Source organism: Hakea prostrata, chromosome 5 (assembly GCF_041222555.1).
Source record: "Hakea prostrata isolate BN-2017 chromosome 5, UWA_Hpros_2, whole genome shotgun sequence".
Taxonomy (NCBI): Eukaryota; Viridiplantae; Streptophyta; class Magnoliopsida; order Proteales; family Proteaceae; genus Hakea; species Hakea prostrata.
This window is the reverse complement of record NC_142604.1, coordinates 31,871,586-31,893,022: the sequence shown is the minus strand read 5'-3', so window position 1 is coordinate 31,893,022 and position 21,437 is coordinate 31,871,586. Positions and strand designations below refer to the sequence as shown.

The 21,437-nt window shown below is 41.6% G+C and overlaps 1 protein-coding gene across 1 annotated transcript in view; it reads left to right on the top strand.

Annotated features, from left to right (window-relative positions):
• Positions 1–221: 221 nt before the first annotated feature.
• LOC149015825 (uncharacterized) overlaps positions 222–21,437 on the top strand; it is a 34,317-nt gene continuing 13,101 nt past the window's right edge. Inside the window, exon 1 of the mRNA XM_089156604.1 lies at positions 222–354. Within this exon, the coding sequence (XP_089012730.1) occupies positions 222–354 (133 nt within the window). The remainder of the gene's footprint in view (positions 355–21,437) is intronic.

Sequence of the window (21,437 nt, the reverse complement as noted above, 5' to 3'; positions counted from 1 at the left end):
TGATTCATTCTTTCCTTATTTGGATCTATGGTTTATCTTTCGCACATCGATTATTATTGTTCATGATTATGTTATTGTTTATGTGGGAGGTTGATTACTCGATACCTGATCTTCGGGCTGTGGATCACACTCTCGGGTATGCCAGTTAGGGTACCGGCTGGGAGGATGTGACAGCTTGTAGGTTTCACAGGATTTTAGAATTTGAGAAATTTGCAGCCAATATGCATGGGATGGAAACCAGGGAAGAAGGTGAGGGAAGCTACTGCAGTCGTACATACCTTGAAAAGAATTCTCTTGAGAATGCTTCCTACATATACTCAGATTATGAAGGAAAAGCCTCACTTTTCCTTTCAGGTGAAGGATTCCATATCCAAACCAAAGAAATTTACCATAAGGTAAATGGCATAATATTGGAGATTTCAAAACGTGGCGATATCCCAGTTTAGAAATCTTTGCTTCCTGATGTGGATGAACGGGTAATTGTTTTATAGATTCATCAATACATCAAGAAGATGATTTTTACTCCTTTATAATCATCAAACCAGACATGACTCTCTCGAGAGTAAAACGAAAAATCATAATAAGAAAAGAAGCAGTGATGATGGATATGAGTCTGGTTTTATATAAGGATTTACCTGATCTGATCTAAAAACTTGTTAAGAGGAAAGAAATTAGATTATGGAGCCTTCAATAAGTTTTCAAATCAGGTATAACCATTGAGGTTGGTTATCAATGGACTCCTAGAAAGAGTTTGAAAGGTCTTTATTCACAGTTTTGGGCAACCTCCCATGATTTATGATTTATGGGGCTCTCTAATTAAAGAGGGAGAGGGAGGACTGATATGTTTGCTCTAGATTCAAAGTGAAATTGTATGATTTCCTAGAAAGGCTTTATTTCAATATCCTCAATGATGATAATCCTTGAATAAATGGATTATTAATTTCATGTTTGCCCCTAGGAATCATCTAGAGAGACCACTATTAAGAGAAGGAAAACGTAGGTTTTCATGGGACTCTTAATAGGCCACTTTTGATTTCTATAAATTAAAACAGTGAGCAGTAGCAGCCAAATATTGAATGTACCTATAAGGTTTTGACCAATTTGTGGCCTATACATTGTGAAAGGTTGTATACTTTTGTGATGGCTCAAAAACAATGAGAATAATGACCTACAGAAAACATATGAGGACTTGGAACAACTGTGTCAAACATTTATGTCTTGCAACCTTTCAAGTGAACCTAATTTGTTCGGGTTATGTTAAATCCAAAGTTGGCTAGGCCTAGGTGGCCATTGATGTCAGAGTATGACTTATGTAGTTCTATATGTATGATCATGTGGTTATGATTTACCCTCAAATGACATAACAATGGTATATGACCATTGAATTTTATATGTGATAAACCTAAATTTTGGGGGTTTATGTTTATTATGAAGATGCATGTACATTTTACATCTTATGTCTCTTCTCAAGATACAAGTTCAGTATAGTGATTGACTTTACTTGAAAAAGGAAAAATGACATGATTCATATGCATTTGGGAACCATCTTGAATTGAAGATGAAAAATGGCATATGCTTTAGATGCATTTGGGATTCATCTTGAATTGAAAATGATATGTATAGACTTGTGGTGGAGAATGATTTTTGAATTAAAAAATATATCACCAACTAGATATGCCTTTGTAAGAAGGTTGGAAATCCCAAGAGCTAGCATGTAAAAACATGTGTTAATAAGTGATTATATAAGTTCATACTAAGTGTATGGCTTTATAAGTTTAACAGATCCAAAACCACAAGGCTAAAGGAAAAAATGAAAGATACATGATGATGATAATTGAAATAAGCATTTACATTGAAGGTAAATGATGTGATCAATAGAGAAAGTAAGACATCGAGTCTTAGAAGTATGTATCTACAAGTGAAAGGGACAAATGTCTAGTGAGGCTGATAAGATAGCGCTATCACTGTGTAGTTAGTGAAATAGTTTGACTAGAAGTTGTGTCAAGCCTCAAATCACTAATGTGATGTCACTTGGAGGAATAAACTATAAAAGCCTATCTAAGGTCATGTGATAGACACCCAACCTATGTGAAGAGGTTTCAATCCTGAATTAGGTTCAAAGGGTAAACAACGAAGTCACGGGATGACCTAAGAAGTTCTACTACGTTTATTCCAATATTAAGGTAAAGTAGTACCACCACAAGGAAAGAGGTTGAGCAAGAGGTTCTTAATTAGCTGAAACCTACGAAATGTGGGGGTGTGTTAATTGTGGTGCACACTGGCTAACCTAAGTGGATGTAGGAAATAAGGTCGCTTTCCAATGAGAATTATATAGGCGAATTCTCTAGACATCCATGAGACTGAGATCTAGGACATGACCTGTTCTCTTTTATTAGAGGAAAAATGTCCAAAAGAATAAATTTTATAAAAGGGTTTATCATGTAAAGTCGACTGATAGGATATGAGTGATGAGCTTGTCAGCTACACACTGAGGAAAGGTTCAAGAAGTCTGACTTCACCTGTACTCTGTAGCGAGGTTCATTAGACCTAGTATAGGTTCAAGTCCGAAAAACACCTATAACGACATGTCCTATTGTGTTTAATATGTTCACCAGTTTAGTATTTTGTTTTCCCAAAATTTTTGAATTTTGTGGGGGATTGTTGTAATTTTCATAATTTATTTGAAAATTCAAACAATTTGTTTTTTAAAGGTTGGGTCTTTTCCTAAAAGACACCTAAATGGCCAATAGGTGTCTTTGCTAACAAACATGCCTTAAGGGAAGAGATATAACCTTTGGAGACAACCTTCGTTGGTGTCTCTTGCTCTCCTATATAAAGGTGGGAGGAGTTTGTTATTTTGGACGAATGTTTTGAAAATCATTGGTTTACTTTAAAATTGTGTCATAGAAAATGAATTGGTGAATGTAGCTTTACGGATCCCTTAGTCCATCAATTACAGAGTGCACCGTCTGAGATGGAGGGTTTGACTGATCTTGGAGGTGAAAACGCATTCTTGACCCGTGTGCACAATTCGGGGGCATTTAAATACCTTAAAGAAAGTGTCGTTACTGGCACGTTTCAACTCCGTCAATTTTCGTTTATCAAGATGAATGTACGTAACAAAACTTTCGAAAAGGGTTTTGTTCATGCCATTTGAATCAAGATAAGTTTTCTAATTCTGCTTTATTTGTCTTATATGATTGCCCTGTGGTAATATATTTCCAACACTCTTACCTTTCGGCAAAAAAGAGGGAAAAAAATGTTGTTCGAGACATTGAACATAAAGACAACTAGGTTCGTTAGAAATTTTACTTTTTTTACAGTTGAGCAAATTACATATACATCCCCTGGAAAATTATTGTATGCTTGAAACCCCTAGAATTCATTCTATTAAGTTTGCATATCCTATGTCTTAACAGAATCCTTGTTCAAAATGGAGTGCCCAACCTGATCAATGCTATCTTCCCCTTCAAGAGAAGGTTTTTGAATCAGAAAAAACTGAGAAGCATAGGCATCTCCACTTCAAGTTGCTATTGTTGAATCATTGAGGATAGGTCCTCTATAGGCGATGCTTATACTACCTTCATAGTGTTGAAATCTTCTTTTACTTGCCCCATATTTAGCCATTGGATTTTCCTAGCGTTCAGCCATGGAATGTCAATAATGTTTGCACACCAAACACCTTGTCACACCCCACCCGGCCGAATTCAAACTTATCCAAATACCCGTGGAAGTGATACACTACAGGATCTTGGTTCACGACCAAATCCATAACTGCATAACAATATAGCACAATCCAAGAGAAAAAGAATAAAAGATAACAAATATCAAAGTTTAGAGCCATCATCATGTTAACAATCCAAGTTAATCAAAATCATAATCAAGGTGTAAAAGAAGGTATGTTAGAGTTATTACAGTGGAAGTCTAAGTATTGTCATCAAACGTTATTACAGTGGAAGTCTAAGTATTGTCATCAAACGTTTAGAAGTAGAAGTAGCACCCTTGCCTAACAAATAAATAGAGAATGTAACTAATCACAATTATGGCAATTACTTTTTCATATGATATCCCCATGACTTCAAAGAGGTTGACTCCATAAGAGCAATCCGAGCAAGGACACAACTCTCTTTCTACCTCAGTGTCCTCTCTCGCAGGTTTCTCACAGGACTCCGCTGGCAGTGAACTCTCCAAGTAAACGATGTTCTCATAACCTGCAACAGAATTTAAGAAGAATATATATAGATGAGTGAGTTCCTCATAACTCAATGAGGTTAACATAATCATACATCGCGCATCTGTCACACAAATCAATATGTAATATAAATATAGTGAGATAATAAATGAATGTGCAAGTATATTCCTAGACTCTAACAAGTATAGTCTCTATGGCATACACACATTAAGTTACAACACCAGCCTCCTCTAGGTGGTCTCTGCACTCTCCCTTAAGGACTAGTTACTTCCATTGGGAACCCACGGCAATGGGATTAGATCATATCATATAGTGGTTGGGGATTAGATCACCACTCTCTCACCAACACCATTTGGTCTAAGTACTGGCGCGTGTCAGAGAGAAATCTAACCCGATGGAAGGTTATTTATGTCTCATGCGACATGTGATCTTAATACCCTCCCTCATCCCTGGTGCCCTTTTGTTTCGTGTATCTTTCTCATCTAAGGATGTTGTTCCCCCACGAAAATTGCACATTGTGCTGGACTAACATCTCGTAACCCTATGGTTGTCCACATATATATTGGCAGATGCTCTCGTGACTTTCCCATGGAGATCACACATCATGTTGAAAGTACCAAGAGCCCAACACTATGCATATGCAACATTCCCAATTGTATGATGACAATCGGCATGTGGCTCCCCACGAAAATCACACATCGGGTTGGATGACACAAGACCCAACCACTGCCAATCATAGATCATTTAGCTTCAATACCTATGCTGAATGGGTAATAGCACTCATCAAGGTTTACCAGCCAATGTATTTAGACACTTATTGACCATGTACATAATAAACCTAAGTGAATACATAGGCACAAAGGGTAATGGGTGAACCCACAATCCCGGGTTGTGTATATATATATATATATATATATATGTAGGTAACACTTTACCACCCAATTTCCAAGTACATTACATTCACAATCATCATTTGAATGAATTGAGTAATAACATAAACAAAAAATACTGCATTACCATTTATTCATGCAAAGTCTCACATACAATTCATAAAAAAGTAATATGGCATTTGTAATAACAAGAATTAGAATTTGAATCAAATGCATGACAATGTATTCCTTACCTGTCAATAAAGAAAATTGATCTGCCAGAGTTCAAGAAATCCACAATTCACACGCTACAAAAATCCTAGAAACATATAGACTAATATCAATTAAATGGTTCAAAGTTGCCTTCTACTAGAACTTTTTAGGTTCGCAGACTTGAAACGACAGGTTATAGGATTAGGATCTTAGGAGATTTTACAGACCTCTTATCCTCCTTAGAAAATACCACTCGCTGCATGAAACTAAACACCTAAACGAGATTCATACCACTGAATTTGAAACTCCTCAATTTTCAATTTGGTTGGAGTCCCTTTCAACCTCCACCAAAATTTGGGCACAACTTCCAAAGGTCACTTGCTTGGTTTTGTTATCGAGCGGAATCAGTCTCCCACTACCTTGACTTCAAAAAAAGAATATTGGCATGCCAATATTCTAGTGGGAGATCTGGAAGTCTTACCCAACAAGTTTAGTTGAGGGCTGGGCTTAATTGACATTGAAGTCAGGCTTCCATCAGTGAAACCAAATTATATGGGTGCAATTTTGTAGGGGCAGCGCCTTTACACATCTATCATATCCCCTTCATGTTTGAGTTAAAAAATGACAAATCTTTCAATTGAATGCAAAGCCACCGGAAAAATTAATTTTTGTTGCTAAACCTTCTTCTGAATACATAATCAATGGTGGTTTTTCGAAATCAAATCTCCCTATCAAAGTAGATTTGAATAAATTCTCTACAATTCATGGCCTTCTTGCAGAATATTCAATCACTTCACCTATCCTGCCTGAATCGGTTCGGGCAATTCACCCATGGAGTGAGTAGCCCCTTCGTTAAGCACACTAGCATCAGACCTTTCCAAGTTGGCCCGTGATCTAGCCAGCCAGTTGTCCTAGCAGCCACCAGATCCAGGGATGACATTGCTATACGATTTCAGTTCCCAATCCTATTTGGGTTCTCCTCCAAGAAAATTGGATCTTCTCTTTCCTCCTCACGCATCCCTTTCTCTCACCACATCCTTTATCATTAATCTAAAGAAAAGGAATATATTGATTAAAATATTTGGTCATGCTATGAATTCTTAGTATTATGTATAACCCAAGTTCTTGTACTGACTCCAAAGAATGGATTCGCATCGACATATTTTGGTCGATGACTTGAATGACCCAATTTGTGAGTGATACGGAGAGATTATGATCAGACCGGGTTCATACCTGGTCTGAACCTCGACCCCGGTCGAGACGGAGAGAACCGACTCGCTCCTGAGCGAACCGGATCCAGAAGATGGCTTGCTGAAGAAGAAAGCTTATTCGGCTGCAAGCGTGCCCTAATCCTACTTATGGATTAGGGTAATCACCCTAATAATGGCAGACTCGAATTGACGGTTGCGGATAATCATTATCGAAGGGATAATCATCACATAACCTAAAGGTTATCTCAGGAGTCCTCTATTAGTCCAAACTAGTAGAAGTCTATTGCTCAACGGATCTAACTGTTAAGATCCAACGACTACCCGAAGAAGGCTCAAGTGCATCCAACGAAGGAGATTCGAAGGTACACTCTATATAAACCTCACTACCATACAAGGTGAGGGGATCGAAAAAAAACACACAATCTGAGACTCAGGTTCAGATACATACTGATAGACCTAAACTATCAGCGATCTACTATCTAGATCACCTTTCCCAGTTCTTCATTCCTTAGCTCTGTGCTTCTAGCAGGGCCGTTTGTGATTAAGTTCATCAATTGACTTAGCCTTCGGAGGTGGACTCCCGACCCCAGCGGTCGGGCCACATCTGACGCTTTCATTTTGCAGGTCATCACGAGGAAATCTAAGGGCTGAGCAGATTTTGGACGCCTCAATTGGCGCCGTCTGTGGGAAACAACTTGAAAAGCCATGGTGACTAGATCAGCAGCAGCAGCAGCCGCTGCACAACGCAATTCCGGTGTTTAGATCCCTAGAGTGAATAATCCAGATATTCCTCTGGAAAGCCAAAATCCTATCGAGGTAGATGGTGGCCAGGGAGGACGTAATCCTCCTCCTGATACACTCCAAGATCAATTGGATCAGGTAAAGATTCAACTTTTGGAGGTGAGCCAAGCACTCCGCATGCTCATCAGACGAGTGGTTTTACCACAAGAACCTGATCAGCGCGATTCAGGGAGACGTGCATTGCCACGTGACCAGAGATTGGCTGAAGACCGGAATATCGGTCAGAATTTTTGTGAAGGAGACCGAGGACTTAGGAGGATTGATGATCAACCTAGGCGAGACGATCGGTTCGACAGACCGCAAGAGAGTAAACTGATTCAAATAGAAGGTTGGATACAGGGGTAAGAACTCACTCACCCATTGTCAGAAGAACCGTTCGTGATGATCGAGCAGTTCGCGACGAGCAGAATGCTCGGGAAGGACGGGCTGTTCGTGATGATTAGGTAGCACGGGATGATCGTGTTAATCGAGGTCGTGATCATATTGCTGAAGATCACCCGACCCACATTGGTCAGGAATTGGCCAACATCAATGAGAAATTAGGGCAGTTGGCTAAGGGAAGAATAACTGAGGATATTTACTCAGTCATTCGGAAGACTCCCTTTGCCGAGCCAATTGCGGGATATCAATTTTCCCATAACTTCCGTTTGCCTACCTTTTTAACATTCGATGGCTCCGGAGATCCAACAGCTCACATCGGCTATTACCAACAGACCATGGCAGTTTCAGGTAATTCTGATGAAATTTTATGCAGGGTTTTTGGTTCATCTCTCACTGGAGCAGCACAAAAGTGGTTTTCGAACCTCCCCTCTGGAAGGATCGTAAACTTTGACGAATTGGCGCGCCAATTCATAGGGCGATTCCAGAGTGGAATACAGGTCAAGAAAACGGAAGAAACCTTGTTTACATTCAAACAAGGAAAGAACGAATCAATTAGAGAGTTTCTGAAAAGATTCAACAAAGTGACGATGGCGATAGAAAATTTGGATGAGCAAGTAGCCAAAACTGCTCTATTTACGGGACTCACTAATCGGAAACTCCTGGAGTTATTACTACAGGATATGCCTACGACTTATGCTGAGTTGGTACAGATATGCCAGAAGCGGTGCTGAAGTCATGGAGATTCTAGATGCGTGCCAAGGAGATAATAAAGTCTCCAATAAGGAACAGAAGGCTCCTGAGCAGAAGCAGAAGCCAAAGAAAAATGTCCGTGATCGGGTTGGAAAATCTCAGGCTTGGCGCCAAAGATCCCCCGGTAAAAGTGAGTACACTCCATTGAATGCTCCGCTGATATTTTAAATATCCTCAAAAGAAAAAATATTTTAAAGTGGCCGCTTGAAATTCTTTTGAAACCCGGAGAGCAGCAGGATCGAGAAAAGTATTGCTAATTCCACAAGGACTATGGTCATTATACTAATGACTGTCGTCATCTGAAAGCAGATATTGAGAGATTAATATCTCAGGGACATCTGTCCAGTTTCGTTAGCAGAAGAAGGGAGGAGCCACGTGAGCCACGTGCGGCTGCTCCTAAAAGGGATCGTTCGTTTAGTTCGGAACGATCAAGGGAGGCCTCGAAGCCTAAGAAGGGCAAGGAGGTGATTGAAGCTACTCGGTCACCAATCCTTACCATCTTCGGGGGACCAGAGCCCGAATCACTCCGGAGTCTGAAAACAAAATCCAAATTTGTTGGAACCGGAGGGACGCAGAAGCGGAAGAAGCTGAATGGTGAAGATTCTACCACCTTTAGCGAGGAGGACGAGAGAGATGTTTGTTTACCTCATGATGATGCTATAGTCATCAAGGTAGAGATTGCACGTCGGGAAGTGCATAGAGTTTTGATTGATACAGGGTCTGCAGCTGACCTAATTTCTTAAGAAGTGTATCAAAAATTGAAGGTGGATCAGGACTTGATGAAACCTTCATCCACACATCTATATGGTTTTGCAGGGTCATCTGCAGTGGCGGAAGGATCGGTCCAGTTGAATTTATCCATTGGAAGTTTTCCTAAGGAAACAACCGTCCGAATCAATTTTTTGGTGGTTCGGGAACTGCCATCTTATAATATGATCCTCGGGCGACCATCTTTATCTAAGATAGGTGCTATTGTTTCGACAAAGCACCTAAAGATAAAATTCCCGACTGATATGGGAATTGGTCAAGTCTCCTCTAACCAGAAGATCTCTCGGCAGTGTTACGTTGCCTATTTAAAAGACAAGGAGGGCCCGAGGAAGGTAACTGCCCTACCTATAGAAGTTCGAGACGATCGGGAAGAGACAGAGATGCAAAGACCCGAACCAGTGGAGAAGCTGGAACAAATCCAGCTGTGTACCGAGGATGAGAAAAAGATTACTTATATCGGGTCCTGAACAATTTGGAAGAATTTAAAGATGAGTTGAAGTTATTTCTTCAACAGAATAAAGATGTATTTGCATGGTCTGCTGAGGACATGCTAGGAATCGATCGGGCCATTGCAGAGCACAAACTCTGGATAGATCCTAAGGCGAAACCAGTGATACAGATAAGAAGAAATTTCTCCATTGAAAAATATGAAGCCGTTCGAAGCGAAGTTGAAAAACTCAAGAATTCTGGTTTCATAGAACCAATTGAATGCCCAACTTGGTTGGCCAACGTAGTAATGGTAAAAAAGGCGAATGGGAAGTGGAGGATGTGTATAGACTACACAGATCTTAACAAGGCTTGCCCAAAAGATTGCTATCCGTTGCCTCGGATTGACCTCTTGATAGATGCGACTGCAGGATATGAAACTTTAAGTTTCATGGATGCCTACTCAGGGTATAATCAGATCCTTATGAATAAGGAGGATGAGAAGTATACAGCTTTCATGACTGATCGTGAAAGCTATTATTACAAGGTCATGCCTTTTGGCCTGAAGAATGCAGGAGCAACATATCAGAGGGCCGTCAACAAGATTTTCAAGCTATGTTGACGACATGCTAGTGAAAAGCTCTACAAAAGCAAATCATATTGCAGATTTGACTGAGGTATTCTCAGTACTGCGGAAATATCAAATGAAGCTAAACCCAGAAAAGTGTGCCTTGGAGTCTCCTCGGGCAAATTTTTGGGCTTCATGGTATCACAGAGGGGAATTGAGGCTAATCCTGCCAAAATACAAGCTCTGATTGATATGGAGGCTCCCAAAACTGTTCGTGATGTGCAGTGTTTAACAGGGAGGGTTGCTGCTTTAAATCGATTCATCTCCAAGTCTCGAGAAAAATGTTTGCCTTTCTTCAAGGCACTTAAAGACCTGAAGGGCAGTAAAGAAGCAAAATGGACTGAAGAGTGCCAGAAAGCTTTCGAGGAGTTAAAAGAAGCACTTGGACAACCACCGATCCTGTCCAGACTAGAGAAGGGGGAAATATTACAGCTATATCTAGCGACGTCCCTTTCAGCGGTCAGTGCAATACTTGTTCGTGAAAAAGATAAAAAACAGTGGCCGATTTACTATGTAAGCCACGTGTTGCTAGATGCGGAGACAAGATATTCACAGATTGAGAAGTAGGCTCGGCTCTCATGATGGCCGCCAGAAGCTAAGGCCATATTTTCAGGCTCATCCAATTGAGGTATTTACAACTTTTCCTCTTAGTAAAGTTCTTAATAAACCCGATTTGTCTGGAAGGATGGTGTCCTGGTCGGTTGAACTCAGCGAGTTCCAAGTGAGCTTTAAGCCCAGAACTGCAATCAAGGCTCAGGCATTAGCCGACTTTGTAGTAGAAACTACTGCACCGGGGGAACCCACCATTGAGGATCCCATTATACCAACCACTCGGGAGGTATATGTAGATGGTTCGAGTAATAAAGATGGAGCAGGAGCTGGAATTCTATTAAAAAGTCTAGCAGGATTTATTATTCGATATACTTTGAGATTTGCATTTGAAGCAAGTAATAACGAAGCAGAATATGAGGCTCTGATAGCAGGACTTCGGTTGTCAAAAGCATTATCTATTGCAGATGTTACAATTTATAGTGACTCTCAGCTTATAGTCAACCAAGTCCAGGGGGAGTATGGTATTAAAGAACCACGCTTGCAGAAATATCAAGAGATAGTGCAGAACCATTTTCGGAATTTGAAGATATATCAGATTTCGAGGAATGAAAATTCAGTGGCAGATGAACTATCTCGACTAGCCAATGCCAAAGAAAAGAATCTAGACCCTTCGGTCTATATTGAAGAGATAACTTTTCCAAGTTATCATGAGAAAGAAATTTTCTATATTGAAGCAGAACGTTGCTGGATGGATCCGATAATCGAGTATCTAAGGGATGACAAATTACCTGAGGATCCAACAGAGGCAAGGTTGATCAAGATTCAATCAGTTAGATTTGTCATTCAGAATGGGAGACTATACAAAAGATCTTATGCTGGACCCCTTATGAGATGTATAGGCCCCGAAGGAGCAAAATCAGCTTTGGCTAAGGTTCATGAAGGAATTTGTGGAGCTCACATGGGTGGACGGGCCCTGGCTCACAAAATTCTGAGACTTGGGTTATATTGGCCTAAGGTCCAAGAGGCTGCTATGGAATACGTTCGTCGATGTGGTAACTGTCAAATTCATGCTACAGTATCGAAGCGCCCGGCAGAAACTATGACTTCAATTCTAAATCCCATTCCCTTTGCGATGTGGGGAATTGATATCATGGGCAAATTCTCCAAGGCATCAGGCGGACGGGAATATCTGATAGTAGCAATTGATTACTTCACAAAATGGGTTGAAGCCAGTGCATTGGCGGCAATTACTGAGAAAAAAGTGGAGAAATTCATGCTTGAACCAATCATATATCGCTTTGGGATTCCAAAGATTATCGTCACTGACCATGGTACTCAGTTCGACTTTCCACAATTTGAGCAATTTTGTGGAACATATATGATCGAGAATCGTATGTCCTCAGTGGCATACCCCCAAAGCAATGGACAGGTAGAGGTTACTAACCGAACGCTACTAGAAGGAATAAAGAGAAGACTCGAAGCTGACAAAGTTTCTTGGGTCGAAGAACTTCATAATGTACTGTGGGCTTATAGAACTACGGTTCGAACACCCACAGGAGAAACTCCATTCAGGTTGGCATATGGATCCGAAGCATTGGCACCAGTGGAGATAATGGCGGGGACATTACGGGATCGTGAGTTCGAGGAAAAAGAAAATGAGCAAGGACTGCTTGATAGTCTTGATTTGTTGGACGAAGTTCGGGCAAAGGCAATAGCACGAACTCAACATTATCAAAGAAGGATAGCGTCTCATTATAATACCCGAGTGAAGAATCGTCGGTACTTATCCGGAGATTAGGTGTTGAGAAACACCCTAGCTTCCGACCCGCGTCACCAAAGAAAATTGGACCCTTCCTGGGAAGGACCTTATATGGTTGTAAAACCAGTTGGTTCAGGAGCTTACAAGCTGAAGAACATCAACACCCAGAAAGAGTTGGATCGTTCGTGGAATGCCAGGCATCTCAAAATGTTTTATCCTTGATGATGATTTCAATTTTGTTCGCGATGTAATCATTTTCAACTCAATCAATGCAATTTTTGGTTTTCAACAAACTATCTTTTGATTGGGGGGCATCATACTCTACATTCAAGAACAAGATCCAACTATAAGGCATCGGATGAAAATTCGTGTTGGGTCCTTCAACACTTATGGAATTTTTTCGGACTTTCTTAAGTCGAGGCATCGGATGAAAATCCGAGTGAGTTCCTTTTGCAAGGCGTCGGTTTGAAACCCGAGTAAGTTCCTTCAAGACTTATTGAATTTTTGAATTATCTTTAAGTAAAGGCATCGGTTTAAAACCCGAGTGAGTTCCCTCAAGACTTATTGTATTTCTCCGGAAATCCTTAAGTAAAGGCATCGGTTTAAAACCCGAGTGAGTTCCTTGAAGACTTATTGTATTTCTCCGGAAATCCTTAAGTAAAGGCATCGGTTTAAAACCCGAGTGAGTTCCTTCAAGACTTATTGTATTTCTCCGGAAATCCTTAAGTAAAGGCATCGGTTTAAAACTCGAGTGAGTTCCTTCAAGACTTATTGCATTTCTCCGGAAATCCTTAAGTAAAGGCATCGGTTTAAAACCCGAGTGAGTTCCTTCAAGACTTGTTGTATTTCTCCGGGAATATTTAAGTAAAGGCATTGTTTCAAACAACTAAGACCTAATGCAACAGCGATTCAAGTGGCTAGCAAAGTTCAAGATAAAGTTAATTTCTTATTTCTTCAAAAGATTGAAAGAGGCCAGTATCAAAACAATTACAAGAGCTGGATACAATCTTCGGTCAAAAAAGAAAGTCATCATCAGTGACTGTCAGAAGTTATACAAGATCGACACAACTTTGCTAGAACAAACATATGAGTCAACCATTGGAGTGGATTCAAGGTACAGAAGAGAAGAAATGAGGATTACACAAAATATTTCGGTATGCATAAAATCCTCCGCAATTTCATACTCTTTGTCCAGTTTGTCCAGGAGAAGTATGGTCCTCGACCAAACTCGCATTCAGGACAAGCTCGTCATAATTGACTTCTTCCAGGGGAGAATAAACAGGAGAATCTTCCAGATAATGCATAATATCTGGATCGGAAGGTGGAGGATCAATCTTATCCTTGGTCCAGTCGGGAGGAGGAATACCCGGGTCGGTAAATACTTTGGGATCGCAAACAAGACCGTAGGGAGTCGTATCAAAATGAGGATCCTTCCTTAATATTGATTCCCATACTTCGTTCTCACCATCCCGGTACGCCTGCAAGTTATAAGCATTCAGCATATCAACAAAGGGCTTACTGTGTAAATACTTGAAGACGCAGGCTCTGCGAACATTAGTTGGAAGGGATTCGGGCAAAGGAACGATAGCTTGCCTTTCAGGTAACGTTTCAGATCCTTTGGCTCCTGACTTTCCAATTGTTCGCTCCAGTCGCCGGATCTTCTCCTTGGCATCATCCAAGTCCGACTGAAGACGACCAATCATCGAATTTTTTTCTCCCCGCCACCTCCCAAGCTAGATTCCGAAGGCGAGCAATCTCAACATCTTTAGCTTCGGAGATTTCCCGAAGCCCGGAAACTTCATTGCTCAACCCATCGAGCCTAGAAACCGCTTCCACTTGGTTGTGGAAGTTACCAGCAAGACTCCTGCAAACAATTTCAGAGTTAAGAAGGAGCAGAAGAGTAATTTTTCAGAATCAGAAGATAATGAAGAAAGACTTACATCACTAGTGACTTCGTAAAGACTTCATCTGGAAGTTTGGAAAGAACTGTGCTCTCAGAAGTCATTCGAGCAGTAGTACACCATTCCAACGCTCTGTGAAACTCGTTTGACACTAATTCAGGCGAAGGATGAGAAGGATGAGCTACACCAAGAGAAGGATGAGCTGCATCACTTGTCAACCGACGGCGCTTCCTGGTGGCAAAATCCTCTGACTCGGAAGGAGAGGAGGAGGATGCCAAAGAAGCATTAGAATGGGAAATAGGAGCAGCACCTACTGGGACCACACCTTCATCAGACGCCAACATAGTTGCCTCAGATGCCCGAAGAGTCTCCTTCGGGGGTGCACCAACAGTCTCACCAGCAGGGGCATCGGCAACGGAGTGATCAAGATCTTCCTGGGAAAGACTAACGATCACTTCGGGCAAAAGAGGCGCAGGGACGACATCAATAGAAACTGTGGGAATCTGACTTGAAGATTCACCGGCAGCAGTCGCCTTACGCTTGGAGGATTCACTAGCTGAAACCACCTCACTGGCCCCAACCACCACCGACGGAACGATTTTCTTGCAAGATTTTGCTCTGATAAAGTTCGGGTTGATCTTGGGAGCCACTATGCAAACAAACAAGCCGTATCAGTACAGAAATCAAACGACGACAACAAGAGGGAAAACCCTAGTTTTTTATCACTTCTGACAAAACCAAATAACTAAACCCCAAGTATAACTACTGTGCAGTTTACTCAGGGGGGAAGTGGGGAAAGAGATGAGTAATCAAGAAACTCACTTGTTCAGAAGTTGATAGAGCTATTGTTGGAGTACGAGGAATACGGAAGCAAGCCGAAGGACGAAAGGTCGCTTTAGCACTTTAGCAAATCTAACTTGCAGATAGCACGATAGATGGAGGGTACCCACGAAGGGTTTAAATAGCCTCAGGTACTAAGACGACGGTTGAAGGCTAAGGACAATCGACGACCTAGATCAAAATGACGCTTCGAAATCCGTAGAAAGGAAGATCAATGGTCGGAGGGATGCCACATGGAAACATGTGGAAACGAGCACCCGGCCCAGAGATACCTCCAATCGTCGCACCACCATTAAAATAATGGATGTATTTCCGATTCATTGAAAACAGTGAATGGTATACAAAAGCAGGAAAACGTTTGAACTTCGCAGAAGGGAAACGTGCAGACTTTGCATTAAATGAAGTGGTGGGGAAGATAAATGCATCTTTCCGAAACGCATCTTCACAATATTTCTACAAGATTATTTTTCGGCGGGGAATGTAAAGTTACGTGATAAGTTTTATCATTTATACTTTGAGACTCAAGCAAGATTTCGGGGAGGAGAGGGGGAAAAAAAAAAACCCAGAAACCAAGAGGTAATACAAAAAAACCCCCCCCCCTCTCTTCCGGCCCGGCCCCCCGATCAGCCCCCGAGTCGGCGGCCCGCAACTTGAGACTCGGCTTGTGATTTCTCCCTCCGGAAGTGCCGGCTCGTCAGCCGGGTATGCCTCATATTGAGGGCTTGAGGGTCAGATGGAAAAGGATCATCTTCTTCCTGAGCCCAGTCCGGGAGATCCATACCAACTTTCCCGAAGACCTCTTTGTGGCACACCTCACGAAAGGGAGCAGTGTCGAAGGCAGGGATTGATCCGAGAATTCGCTCCCAAACGTCGTTCTGCCCCAAGCGATAAGCTTGAATGTTGTAGATACCTAGCAGCTCGGAGAAAGGTACGCTGTTCAGGTATTTCCGAACACACTCCTTCCGAAGCTCTAGTTTTATATGCTCGGGCTTGCTAGGGATCGCCAACTTCAGATGTTCTTCGAGCTCCCTACTTTTGAATTCAAGCCTGTCACCAAACAACGTGGCAGCTGCTTTTTGCTTCCTGGCCTCGCGCTCGGCAGCAGCGGCACGAATCTTCGAAGCTTCGAGGGCCTCCTTGAGGGAGATCACTTCTTCCTCATGCTTCTTCTGCAGCTCCACGGCAGCTGCAGTCAGCTGGTCTATTTCAGAATTGGCTTTGGCCAAATTCTCTTCACAGGTTTGTAGCAAGGAGCTGGTGCGACCAACCCGGCTCAATGCTTCCATGTGTTGATAAAAGCTCAACACAACATTCCTGGGAAGGCGGAAAATATCAGAAGAAGTCATAAGAAATTATGAAAAAATAAGTAAGCAAGAAGACCGGTACCTTGTAGATTGACTAACAAGGGAGGTGTCATCCAGGGCTTCAAATTCCTGGCGATCAGATGGAGCAAGACTGAGGGAGCTCCACTCTGCAGCTTTCTCAGGATCCCGAGTCACCCTGTCGGTCAGCTTAAGGGTCCACTGGGGGATGAAGACCTCCTCACAATCCGTTGAAGCTTTGGATTTTTTATTGGAGGAAGCATCAATTGTGTCATGCCTCCTTTTGGTTCGGGCGGAGGAAGCGATATTGGACCTCTCCACCATCGGTTTTTTCCCTTTACCCGAAGCATCAGCCACGGGCCTGATTTTCCTGATACCCCTATAAGAGGGGTCGGGAGAGGGAACAGAAGCCTCTTGATCTACAGTCAAGGCTCTGGGAGATCGTTGCTCGGCTGTCACAACCGCCCTAGCGGCTTTCACCCACAGGCTCTCAGGGTTCATTCTTGGAGGCACTGCAAAGAAGAATGACAAGAGTCAGAATTAAAGACATATCACTTCAGTAAAATTAAAAGATGGTGGTTAGAAGCTCACAATGAGCCAAGCCCTAGTACTGAAGAATGGAGTTATACTCCACTTCAAGTCCATGTATCTCTTGATACCATGGAATGGATTTGATCTTCCTGACGGCCGCCTCATCTTCTCTGGATAAGGGAAGGCCTCGGTTATTTTCGGAAGAAGAAGTACACCTCCTCCAGGTAGTTGGGAAGTTAAGATCTGATGGAGGCGCTCGACAGAAAAAGTATCCTTCGCGCCATCTTTTGTGGTTAGAAGGGCAAGTTCCTTTGACAAGGATGCTGCCCCTCCAATCAAGTTCAGCCTTATTGCGTTTGGACAGAAAAACCCATCTGGGAGGATGGGAGATAGAAAGAACATGGAAATGTACAAAGAGAGAAAGAGATGGCGTAATGCCAAGTTCAAAACACAAACCCAAGAAGCCGACGATGAGATGCCAGCTATTGGGGAGGAGCATTCTGGGACAAATGTTCCAATGATTCAGAATGCCGGAGAACAAAGGATTAAAAAAGGGAAAGCGAACCCCGCTTTCCAGTGCATCTATATACAGAGAAAATTCACCCGAAAGGGTTGAATCAACCCTCTCATCAGGGTGGGGAGCCCTAACCGGATAAGAGGAAGGAAAATCAAAATCTTGGATAGCTGAAAGAAGGGTTTCCTTATTATAAATGGAGGGAACAGAGCCAGGTCCACCATCGGACCCGGAAGTTTGAGGCTGCCTAGAAGACTCGACAATCTTGGAAGATCCAGACTCAAGAAGGACAGGAGAAGTTTAGGTTTTTCTTTCTAAACCTTTTTGAGAAACTTAAGCAAACTCGCGCCAGAGGACAGTTAGGGTTTTGTTATCACTATCCGACTGTTCGGGAGCAGGAGAAGCAAAAGCCTCACTGCTATTACCAACACTGGGTACTAGAGAAGCCCTATCGTCCGCCATTACTTGTTTCAGTAAGCAACAAAAAGAAAAGGACCAGTAAACTTACTGATTCAGTGAGGTGGAAGCTTGAGAGCAAGAAGGCGCGAAGTAGACAACAAAGGTTCAAATTCCAGATAGGAAGAATGAAACCTACGAAGACAACGAACCGCTTTTAAAACTCCCGCACGAGTGTTCGGGAATCTGAACGATCGAGATTGATTCAAAATCAACGATCAAGATTGAAAGACGTTTTGAAAGTTTGAACTCATGAATCCGAAATAGGCGTTCGGAAACCGTCGCTTGGATGACGTGAGCCACGACAGATCAACTTCAAGGAGATACGTGGCCTTACACTCACAACGCTCGAGGAAAAGTGACCACCGCATTAAATGTGATATGACATTTAATGAAGCACGCAGAGATTATCACCTGACGACGAACCCAGTTAAAAACCAAGCCCTCGGGATCGACCGAACGCTTGGTCTGGGGGGCTCGTGATACGGAGAGATTATGATCAGACCGGGTTCATACCTGGTCCGACCCTCGACCCCGGTCGAGACGGAGAGAACCGACTCGCTCCCGAGCGAACCGGATCCAGAAGATGGCTTGCTGAAGAAGAAAGCTTATTCGGCTGCAAGCGTGCCCTAATCCTACTTATGGATTAGGGTAATCACCCTAATGATGGCAGACTCGAATTGACGGCTGCGGATAATCATTATCGAAAGGATAATCATCACATAACCTAAAGGTTATCTCAGGAGTCCTCTACTAGTCCAAACTAGTAGAAGTCTATTGCTCAACGGATCTAACTGTTAAGATCCAACGACTACCCGAAGAAGGCTCAAGTGCATCCAACGAAGGAGATTCGAAGGTACACTCTATATAAACCTCACTAACATACAAGGTGAGGGGATCGGAAAAAAACACACAATCTGAGACTCAGGTTCAAATACATACTGATAGACCTAAACTATCAGCGATCTGCTATCTAGATCACCTTTCCCAGTTCTTCATTCCTTAGCTCTGTGCTTCTAGCAGTGGGCCATTTGTGATTAAGTTCATCAACTGACTTAGCCTTCGGAGGTGGACTCCGACCCCAGCGGTCGGGCCACATCTGACGCTTTCGTTTTGCAGGTCATCACGAGGAAATCTAAGGGCTGAGCAGATTTTGGACGCATCAGTGAGATCTATGGAAGTAGAAGCCCACCATTGATATCAGTTTGGGGGCATAATCCACAATGAGGTATGACCCAACCCGATTACAATTCTATAAATTTGTAGCTATTATAAATAAAGACGATATATTGAATACAAAGAAGAAAGACAAGATGAGTTCAACTCTTCTATTGAATTAGTCATTACATATTTATAATGGAACTAGCATCTTCTCTGATATGGTAATATTAGAGTCTACAAAGAAATACAATATATGATTCTTACACAAAATAAGATAATCTTTATATGGAATGATAGATTGTCGCCCAAGATAGAAAGTGCATAGAATGGAAATATTGATTGCTAACATTGTGTAATGCAATAGCTGTGATCTTCAATAATATGAGAATTTGAATCACCAAGATTGCATCCTGAGGTAGTTGAGATCTTCAATTGGAAGTACAATCTCTTTGGGGCTAATGAACATCCATAAATAAATATTATTTATAACACTCTCCCTTGGATGTCCATCAATAGATAATGTACCTTGTTAAAACCTTACTAAGAAAAAATCCTATGGGAGAAAATCTTAGTGAAGGAAAAAGAGTATACATATCTAAATAATACGTATTGGTAGGTGTCTCATTAAAAACTTTACCAGGAAACCCAGTGGAACAAAACCTTGGTGAAGGAAAAATTAGATAAATATCCTGCATTTGCATAACAAGTTGATGTCCACATTCATAAAATAATATAATGTTAATAATTCCTCGAATGTACTAAAATATATACATAATGTTAATAATTCCTCGATTGCATTGATATGATACTTCAGAACCAAGAAATTCTTCATTGTTTTCTTGGGGTCGAAATGAATATTTATTTATATTAAGTGGTCTTACAATCATTGGGGGACTCAATGGATGTACTTTATCTATGTAAAATCACTTCAAAATATTCTCTATATAAATTGAGTAATGAACGAATATTTCATCTTTCAAATGCTCAATTTACAAATCAAGATAATACATTGTCTTTTCAAAATTTTCATTTCAACTTTCTTCAAATATTAACATATACACTTATTAAATCCATATCCTTCAATAAAGGCACAATAGTAAATTGGATCATTTTTATACATTTTATTTAGTAAATATCCACTAAGGAGATTATACCATATATGCCATGATCATCTCTAAAGCCTTATTGAACAAACTTCCTAGGAATTTTTATGTGCTTCAAGCATTTTGAATTCTGCAAGGATTTTCATATTGATGCGTCCAAAATCTGCTCAGCCCTTAGATCTCTTCGTGATGACCTGCAAAAACTAAAGCGTCAAACGTGGCCCGACCGCGGGGGTCGGGAGTCCACCTCCGAAGGTTAAGTCAGTTGATGAACTTAATCACAAACGGCTCTGCTAGAAGCACAGAGCTAAGGAATGAAGAACTGGGAAAGGTGATCTAGATCGTAAGCCCCTGATAGTTTACGTCTACCAGTCTGTATATGAATCTCTCTCTGAGTCTCCTCCCTCACCTCGTATGGCAGTGAGGTTTATATAGAGTGTACCTTCGAATCTCCTTCTTTGGATGCACTTGAGCCTTCTTCGGGTAGTCGTTGGATCTTAACAGTTAGATCCATTGAGCGATAGTGTGAAACCCAGCCCTAACCTAACCCTGACCTTGACCCGGTAACTCGGTTGTTTTTAGGTTCGAAGACCCGGAGTAAAGAAAGAAGCCAACTATGGGCCATCTCAGTAGAACACATGGTGTTTGACTCTGAACCCATGGATGTTGTTGATGGAGTTCCATACTTGGATGTCTGTGTAGATTTGGAAAGGAAGCTGCAGTTGTCTGAAGATGAGATTAGTTGAAGGACTTGGAGTATTATCTGACTTGGTTTGAAGGTATTTCTTCACACTTGACTTGTTACTTGATGTGTATGCAAAAGCCCATAAGGTTTAAAGCCCATTTGATCCTCCAAATCCTTGATTATTCCTTCTCATCGCCTTGGTTTGGTCGATTGACTGGTCGAGTGGGCCACTCGACCAAGCACTCGACCAAAGGAAGGTGAAATCCGAGAAATTGTAATTTTAGGGTTTTTCACTCCTATTTAAACCCTACTTCGTATTTCTTTGTTATGGCTGCCTCCTAAACACTTTGTGAACGTGAGAACACCTCTCCGAA